Source organism: Bactrocera latifrons, unplaced genomic scaffold, assembly GCF_001853355.1.
Source record: "Bactrocera latifrons isolate USDA-ARS-PBARC rearing strain unplaced genomic scaffold, ASM185335v1 scaffold_7, whole genome shotgun sequence".
NCBI classification, from domain to species: domain Eukaryota; kingdom Metazoa; phylum Arthropoda; class Insecta; order Diptera; family Tephritidae; genus Bactrocera; species Bactrocera latifrons.
In genome coordinates, this window is record NW_017537378.1 from 596921 (window position 1) to 606696 (window position 9776).

At 39.4% G+C, this 9776-nt stretch overlaps 1 protein-coding gene across 1 annotated transcript in view; it reads left to right on the top strand.

Annotated features, from left to right (window-relative positions):
- LOC108975920 (protein CWC15 homolog) overlaps nt 1-9751 on the top strand; it is a 40273-nt gene extending 30522 nt beyond the window's left edge. Inside the window, exons 2-3 of the mRNA XM_018944759.1 lie at nt 8657-8980; nt 9046-9751. Coding sequence (XP_018800304.1) covers nt 8850-8980; nt 9046-9640 — 726 coding nt within the window. The 5' untranslated portion in view covers nt 8657-8849 and the 3' untranslated portion in view covers nt 9641-9751. The remainder of the gene's footprint in view (nt 1-8656; nt 8981-9045) is intronic.
- The last annotated feature ends 25 nt before the right edge of the window (nt 9752-9776 follow it).

The following is a 9776-nucleotide window of genomic DNA, read 5'->3' on the forward strand; positions in this document are numbered from 1 at the left end:
TAGATCGATGATAACCAACTTTTGACCACATCTGGTTCTCCAAGTTTGGAGATTGGATTATTTCAAGAAATCGTGGCATTGAAAAGCCTACAAGACGTTGTGATTTAACATCATGCGGTGCTATTTGAAGTCATTGGTCTTTAGCAATAAACCAGACTCTCTTCATGCTTTGCTAATCAATATTGCACGCGCTACTCATAACATATGACTTGTAGCTGACAACTTAATTGTTCACATTAAATTCCTTAACAATTAGTATGAGGTTTTTTTTTATTAAGAAATGACACTACTCTTATTGGAAAACGATATATTTGAACTTCATTGCTAATAGCTTTCGGTGAATTCAGAACAGTTTTAGAACAGTACATTCCTTTAGAACATATGTAAACATAAAACAGCCAAAAACATTCTTATCATTCTTACACAATATACATATGTACATACATACATAAGTAAATATAAATATTTTTCATAAGAAAACTTTCTAAATAGGGCACAATTGCATTAGTAATATTTAAATATATGCTTTCGTAAAAATAAATGAGTAATCGCATAAGTTTCCTAAAGTTGTTTCAAATTTCCATTGAAGTTTCGAATGCATTGACTGGGCACGCGACAAATGGAGGCTTGGTTGGATGATAAGCTCGTTAAATTTAAGACTTCTTTTCATACTAATTATATTTAAAACTAACTGTATTTCTTATTGAAGAATTTGCGCTCGAAATAAAAACATCGTCATAATATTTGAAATCATAAGTGGTTTTGATTAGTCAGTAGTTTTATTTGGAAGTGTATAATAAAATATAGCATTATATAGACCTCGTTTCATTACTGCCATCAAGTTATTACTAGATTAGAGAATGTTAACTCTAAGAGCTTTTTTGGGTTACTCTTTTTCTTCTTTATGGGTATAGACACCGCTAACGCGGTTAGAGCAACGGGTTACTCTAACCTCGCCGAAAGTACCGCTCTTTAGTAGCAGAGAAAAACATGTTGTTCTTCAATGTTTATAAATATTATTTAGTGACACTTAGTTAACTAGATACATCGAACTAATTAAATCAAGTACTCGAACTATTCGCATTATCTGCCAAGAACTAACAGGGAAATTTTAAAAATTCTTCAATTATCTCAAAATTTTTATATTTTTCACCTAAGGTTCCAGAACAGGTGCTCCAGTTAAACAGTTTTGACCAGATATATTCTAATTCAACTATTTCAGGACTTCAGCTTCGGTAGGTGTGGTTACACTTCGCTGTTTTTTACAAATTATTTATAAATTAATTCGCCTGAGGTTACAAGAATCGCCTGAAACTTGCTACATAACAGATGGATTAAAAAGATCCGGTCTGGCACATAGATGGCTCTACTAGAATAAATTTTGTTAGCCCTAATCTACAAAAGGCGCAGGTATAAATTTGACAGCTGCCGGCCCATTATTTTGTGAATTTTACAAGGTTTGTCCGGAAAGTAATAGGACTGATTTTCTTCCGCCCCGACTGTACTTCGGAGCGCATGCACAGCGACTGGATTCGGTAGAGAGCGTTCCTAGTTAACGAACGAGTAGCTGGTGTCCGAGCACTTGAAAAGTCAGGACAAATATTTTCGCGCGACGTGTTTCTTTGAGTGGTGCAAGCCGAAAATGCAGCGTTCGTTAGAGCAGAGCTACGCAATCAAATTCTGTGTGAAACTCGGTAAATCTGCGACAGTGACGTTTGGATAACGTAATCACAAGTGACGGGTCTTGGATTTTTGAGTACGATACCGAGACAAAGAGGCAATCCTCCGAGTGGCACACACCGGCGTCTCCTCGCCCAAAAAAGGGAAGAATGAGCAAATCAAAATTGAAAATGATGCTCAATGTCTTTTTGGACATGAAAGGCATCGTCCAGCATGAATTTATTTGTAGTGGGTAAACCGTCAACGCCAATTTTTACATGGAATTCCTCAAGAAACTCAAGCAAAGGGTCAATCGGGTCCAACAAGACATCGCAGCCCATTGGAAGTTGCACCACGACAACGCCACGACTCACACCGTCTTTCTTGTGAACAGCTACCTAACAAAGGCCGGTATTCCAGCGCTTCCACAGCCGCCCTACAGCCCAGATGTGGCCCCCGGACTTTTTTTTGTGTTTCCTTCCCTGAAAAGGTCGATGCAAAGCAAGCATTTTGAGACGTTAAAGGGGATCTAAGCAGCAAGCACCTCGGCTTTCATTTCTTTTCCGGAGAATGCCTTTCGTAACGCCTTCAATGCTTGGAAATCGAGCTGGCAGCGCTGCATCGACGCAGAAGAGCCTATTTTGAAAGTTTTTAAAGAATTGTAACGATTGGTTCAATATGTTTTTTTTAATCGACTCCCTTTTATTACTTTCCGGAAAAGTCCTGTATCATTTTGAGTGAAGTAGCTTTTGTTATTGTGAAAAAATGCATAAAAGGAAAATTCGCATGTTTTTCGCTTTTTGCAAGGAAAAAATTAAGTAGAAACAAAAACTTGGCTTGATGTTTTCGAACACTACCCCACGATGTGTATAAAAGTTTAGACGTGATGCAATTAGCGCCGAAGGCGGTGAATGCAGTGAACGCGCAAAAGAGGTTGTTGCGAACGAAAACATCAAAAAAGTACACAAAATGATTTTTAATGACGATTATTCGGGTAAAAGAAAGCTCTTTGTAAAGTTGCTGCCGCTCGCGGTCAATTTTGACTATAAACAACGACGAGTTTATGATGCAATGCAGTGTTTGGAGATGTTAAAGCGCTTATATGTGACAATGGATGAAACTTGGCCCCTCATTTCACTCCGAAGTCCAATCGGTAGTCAAACGACTGCATACGATGAACCCAGAAAACGGAGCAGGTGACCATCAAGGTTATGGTGTCTGCATTTTCAAATGCATTTTTTTACTACCTTGAAAAATGGAGATACTGTTGAAAGAACGGAATCGCCGAAAAATATCCGCATTTGAAGAAAAGGGAACTGTTGTTTCACCAAGCCAATGCAGCGTGTCACAAGTCAGTGAAAACGATGGCAAAAATCGATTAATTGAGCTTCGAACTGCGTCCGCATCCACCATATTCTCCAAATCTGGCTCCCAGAACTATTTTCTCTTCTCCAATCTCAAAAGAATGCTCGCTCGGACGAAATTTTCGTCAAATGAAGAGATGATTGCCGAAACCGAGGCCTATTTTGAAGCAAACAAGGTCAAATCGTACACAACTATGGTAACGAAAAGTGGAAAAGTTGGTATAATCAGTGTATCGCACTTGAAAGGAACTATGCTGAACTAAAATTTGTCAAAAAATCTGTTTTACTATGGTAAGCCAGTCAATTGGTCAGTTCGCACATGCTGCTCATTTCATTTCAAATACATACATATGTAGATACATATGTACATATGTATGACTTATATATATTTTAAGCGAACCCATGTTAAGCTGTCATGTCTATCTGGTTTGACGTTCTATGTTGTCTATATTGGTACAAACCTTATTTTGTTTTTACAAACCGTTATAATAATAAAATGATAATACTTGGTATTCGATAAAATTGAGTTGCATATTATTTCAGCTTTTTAAAACATCTCAAATTACGAGAAAAATTCCGCCAAAAAATTTCGTTTACTCTTCGTTTTCGTTCCTTATCGTTACTTTCTGTTTTGCAAGGAGTAATGATTGAATCGCTAAAAGACTGTAATCAATATGACAACTGCTCTCATAAATACGTTAGAAATGTTTATTCTGCGATTGCAACATTTCCTTAATTAACTTACATATGATAAATACGGTTTGTGGTGCTGAGTTCCCCTTAGAACTACTTGTATCGTTCGCCGTCTTGCACTCGCCGCATTCGGCACATTATCACATACTTAAACGAATTTGTGGTTTGAGGTCAGTGTTGAAGAGGAAGGGTTGTCATATTGCGAGCGATATCATTAAGCAAACATTGAAATCCGTCCCGAAAATAGGCGTTTTGCAGACTACTTATTCATACATACATATGTATATATATGCAGTATATATGTATGTAAATATAATTATATACTAAGGAATATGAACGAGTCAACTTGGTGCTGAATAAACAAATGATTTGCAACAAAGCAAAAACCGCGGTGTGGAAATATGTATGTATACAATTATATACGTACATATATACTATATATATATATATATATTTATTTATTTATATGTATTTACATAACTATATACTCGTCCATACCTCTTATTAAGAAATCTTATTTCGTTTATGCATTAAAAATATCTCCCGAATTGTAGCGTCAGTACGTATTATATATGTATGTATATATATATGTGCGGCGAAAACGGTGGAAGCGTGGAAGCATGAATTTGATGAATTCAAATTAGTCGCTCGATCTCGTTTTCAATTTGCTACCAGGACATAATTAGCTTAAGAATAAACATGAACTAGCGCTGCGCGACGTGCTCCAGTCATGAAACGAACGCCTACAGTGGGTACAAATGAGCAATGTTATACTTATTATTATTGTTTTTTAGGGAGAAGACGAAGAGTTCAAAAAAAAAAAACCATGTTATAATATATTTGCATCAACACTAAGGGCAATTTTCTCAATGTCTGGTTAGCAACCGTTTGAAAGTTAAGTTCTGCTTATCTTCACCAAGACTCCTACCTTCGGTATGGTTAAACAGAACTTAATTGACAGATGATCCTCCCTTCGCGATGAGGGACTGATTAAGTCCAATGAGACTGATGATAGCATAACTAGCTTCGGTACTCAACTTTAACCTTATCGACTTGCGAGACCCTAATGGTAGCATAATAGCATGAGTACCGAAACTAAAACAATCCACAAATCCACAATCCTTCTGTGAGGTAAGTCGTAGCGTCTGTTCAAATTGTAGTGACGGCTACAACGGGCGTCTGTCTTGCAGCAAGCAAGTTTTTGACAAAATGTGATAAGAGTTTTGATCATATAGTTGCTGGAAGTAAGGCTTGAAACATTACCAAGATCTTGAAATTAAGAAAGGATAATATTAGCACAGTAGGCGAAACTTGAGAAGATTACTAAGCCCTTAAAAATAATTAAGATACTAATCAGTGACCTGAGGCTCTTACTTAAAACCACTTTATCTGCCGGAAAGATCATAAGCTTAGTGTCCATTTAGTGATGAAACAGGCAGTAAAGCATACTATGCTGCTCATGGCAGCAGAGGGGCATGATAAATGGAGGATAATTTCGTCTCAAATGAAGCCCTTAGAGGAAGATACACCACTGGGCCTTCTTTCAATAGATGCCGTTCCGAAGAGCATAAATTTCACAGAGAAGTGTATTGTTACTCACGGCAGTAACGCGGAATGGAATGATTACATTACATAGCCTAACACGGTTTAAAGATATGATCAACCTCACTCGAGACAAATTCCGTCTCCTTGTCACGCTCTATACTGGGCACTCAAGAAACACCTGTTTAACATGGGCATGACCTCTATTGCAAACTGCAGGTTTTGCGACATGGAACCGAAAACTGCAGAACACCTGATTCTAGATTGCCCGCCAATTTGTAGAAGCAGACTGAAGATCCTTGGATCCATCTACGTGGAAAGGATCACATCACTTCCATTGCGCCCAGCATGTTCTTGGAATTTGCACCATAGACCATAGATCGCGGTGCAAAACCACAATCCATATATATTTCTAAGAACCTAGGAAGAGCTTTTGACTAAGGGTTAATTTCTTGCTGAGACCAGTTCAACTGTATGGATTTTGTAGTTCAAAATGCGATTATAGAACCTTCTTATTGCCTCGGATTCTTCTTTGTGTAGGGCATATGTAATTGCCTAGCCTTTGAAACAAAGACCTATTAATTACAATTGAAAAAGATCGAGTGAAATAAGCAACGATATTACTGCTTTGTGGACAGATAATTTATCCATACAAATAATTTTCGACAGAGCTCCAATGAAATTTGGGCATATCTTTTCACGAAATAGACACTATGCAGCAGGCAGAGGCACATAGACCTTGCAGAATCATTGCAATAATACTGTGGCGCTTGATTGTTGTATTTACGCCGTGAGCTGCGGAAGCACCGAACGTAATAGCGACAACTATTCGGATTTGATGCGCCCATCAAGAGTCCAATAACGGTGGCCTTTGTGTTGTGTAATCGAGCTACCGATTAGGCAAATGAGACTGCCCATGGACTGGAAGGATGCAAAAGACGATGCAATGCTCACACAACCAACAGCGCCACGCAAATCGGCAACAGCACGCGGTATGTCGGAACGAACGGTGTGTTGGAAGCAGTCGACTTTTGTGCTGAACTTGACTCTTGGCTGACAGGTGAGTTTGGAATGAGTTGCGCGGCCTGAGAGCGCGCCGTTGAAGTGACTGTGAATTGGGCGCGTGAAATTGAAAGGAATTACCTCGCACAACCAGCGCAATCGAATGCAAGCAACGCGATCACGAACCATTTAACCCGCCGATGACTTCTGTTCGTACTTATTGCACTCACTCGTTCGTTTCATGTGGTGCGGAGGGCAGAGAGCAAGTAACAGTTTGTGCATTTGTTTGCTTTTTGTAAATTTGTTGTATAAAATTGATCGATTCGCTGATTGATTTTGTTCAGACCCTGCCGAGGTCTACCCTCTCCTTCGCTGATTATTGTTATCAACGTTATACATACATACATACGTCGGTATTCCATTTCCGAAGCGTGGAGCGTGAGCGCCATCGCGGTCGACTGTGCTGGGCGTTGTTAAATGTGTCCGTCCTTGTTTGCTCGCAATAATTTGGCATTAAGAATCGTGATGATTATTTCTGAATTCGCTACCGATGTTCTTCTGCGGTTTCACACTTTGGTCAGAAGCATACTTTTATTGCATCTGCATTTACCGATGCCAAGCGAAGACTACACACACACACACATTGATAATATTTTGTAGTTATGAACTCGTAATACAGGTGGTTTGCTTGCGGTGAGGTGAAGGTGCCAAGTTTGATTAGGTAGCAAGGTGATTGGATGTGAGTTCAATGAGCGGGCTAGAAATCGCCAACTCACACATTCAAATATTCCTACAAGTATAGAAGTTCAAATGGAAAGTTACAAAAAATGTGGTAGCGCTGACACCTTGACAGATGTTAGGTCGAGGTGATTCTTAAATTTGCACGGATTTTATCCAGCAAAATGTTAAAGTATTTATATCGAGTAATTTACCTAACTTCCTAAGAGAGTGATGAAGATTCCAAGGTATAGGCTCAACTGAATCTTCAAAAGCCTTCTTTACCAACTGGGCGAAGAATTTTGAATTCAATTCTTATATTAATCTAGATAACCTAAAAGTTCAATTGATTGGGATCCTCGGTGCTGACTGAGGTAACGTTGCCATCCATGTCCTTAAGTCCCTGCAAGAGCTCTTTCGTGGAGACTAGCACTCCCTCTTTTACGCCTGTCTTTTTCGTTGTATCCATAGTTGATTATAGCTTCAGCAGTTGCAGCCTGCTTAGCCGTACTGGCACCGAAGCGAGCGGCTATCTTGTCTACCGGCATTTTCTCATCCTTTCCGCTCTCTTCAAAAGCCTTGGGCTTGTAGGTTCTCAAAACTACCGAGTTGAACGGGTAGTAGGCGGAAGCCCTCTTTACGGAATCCTTAATTTTGCTATATACCACTAACCAAAACGTGGTATTAATTCGTTTTGGTTCCTAATAAGCCCTAGAGCCTAAGACGGAACGCTACTAGCATAGCAGCTTGGGAGAGATATTACATAGCCAGTTAGCACGTCTGTCATCCTTACAATCCACCTACAGCATACCGCCTTAAAGTACATGGAAGGATACTGGATACCCACACAACTTGTATACCTCTTCTATGAGAAGATCTTGCAAGCTCTTCTAACCCCAGAGTCTCCGCCAGGTTAACCCTCTGCCGGAGTTCGATCGCTTCTGTGCCATTGTTTGTGCACTTTTACGTTTCGCGGCATGCGTGTTCGGGACCGCCGTCTTTTCGCTTGAACGCCTCCCGTTCGGATTAGTGTTGACTGCTCCACGGCTCCGAGTCCCTCTACTACGTTTGCAAACAGATGCGGTATTTCTGTCCTTACACACTTTTGAAGCAGGAAAGCACTGCTGGCTCTGACCCTTCGTTCCTCCTGCCTGGCAATGCCGAGTCGGCCTCATCGTCTCCCTTCTTATTTCGTGCACTTCTTTCAGTACAAGCCCATTATGCCTTCCTCGAATCCGAGCAGTGGAGCCTGCTTGGAGACTTTAAGTAGTGTTGGCTACATTTCCAGCGTTTATTTCACTTACTGAGCGCCGTTGCATAAGGGCATGTCGTCGTCGTCCTCCCTGCCATGTTGTCCTCGGCTCAAAGCGCTGAGTGGTTGGGTCTACGTTTATATAGGAGAACTCAAAGGTCAACCGCTCCAGTGCTCCACGGAATCTCATTTGTATTATTTTCGATTTAAATCTACCCATTCGAAAACTTCTTCTATAGTTTTATTTATCGATATTTTTGTAAAGCTTGCATCACTAGTTGTAAAAGATCGTATTATTCTCTCTCGATATATTTAAAATATATGTATATTTACTTTTGCAAAACTTGTACCGTTACGTAAAATTTTTGATATCTTTTTTGTTTAATTTATTTTTAATAATTTCCATTTATTCATGACTTCCTAATAGCCATATCGTTGTGACCCTTTCCGAACGTAACCTAAACAGCTGCAATATTACTGTGAACACCACAGCGAATAAGAGGAAGCGAGCACAAAACGTTTTAAAAACACAAGAAAATACCACTATCAAAAGAAAACATCTCGATACGGTAAATAAAATCAACGAATAATTTAAACCAAGTAGTAAATAGTTGAACAAAATGACTACAGCTGCACGACCAACTTTTGATCCCGCACGTGGAGGCAGCGGACGTGGCGAAAAGGATTTAAGTGCTCTCTCTAAACAATATTCCAGCAGAGATCTACCAGGCCATACAAAACTCAAATACAGGTATTTGCGTATATAAAATACTAATAAACATAATTTTGACAACAATTTTTACTATTTAATTATAGAGAAACTGGTCAAGGCACCTCAGATGAGCTACGCAACCGTGATTTCCGCAAAGAATTAGAGGAGCGTGAACGTGAAGCACGTCCAAGCAAAGCTTTGCCATCAATTGTGCGTAAAGCAATCGAAGCGAACAATTCTGCAAATAGTGGTGCCAGTGGGCCAAAGCGAGCACGGGTAGAACAACCAACAGCACCTGTGAATTTAGATGCTGACGATCCGATAGACAAAGACAGTTCCGAGGAGGATTCCGATTCGGATGAAGAAGATGACACCGCCGCATTGTTGGCAGAATTAAATAAAATTAAACAAGAACGTTTACAGGATGAAGCGCGTAAAGATCAAGAAAAGAAACAGGAAGAGGAGCGTATACGAATGGAGAACATTTTATCTGGCAATCCGTTGATCAATTATGCCTCAGGTACTGGCGCAACAGCGAGTAAAAATTTGGGCAGTGATTTGAAGGTGAAACGACGTTGGGATGATGATGTGGTTTTTAAGAATTGTGCTCGCTCTGAACCGGAAAAGAAGACACATTTCATCAACGACTCGCTGCGCAATGAATTTCACAAGAAGTTTATGGATAAATATATTAAGTGATTTTTAATTATACAATTTTCGATACTAACAAAGTAATATAGCATTTTAAGCAAGTTCCAATATCTACTCTCTGTTAGTGATTAAAATAAATAATAAATATGTGTAAAAGCATTTCGAAATTATATGTATTCAGTAT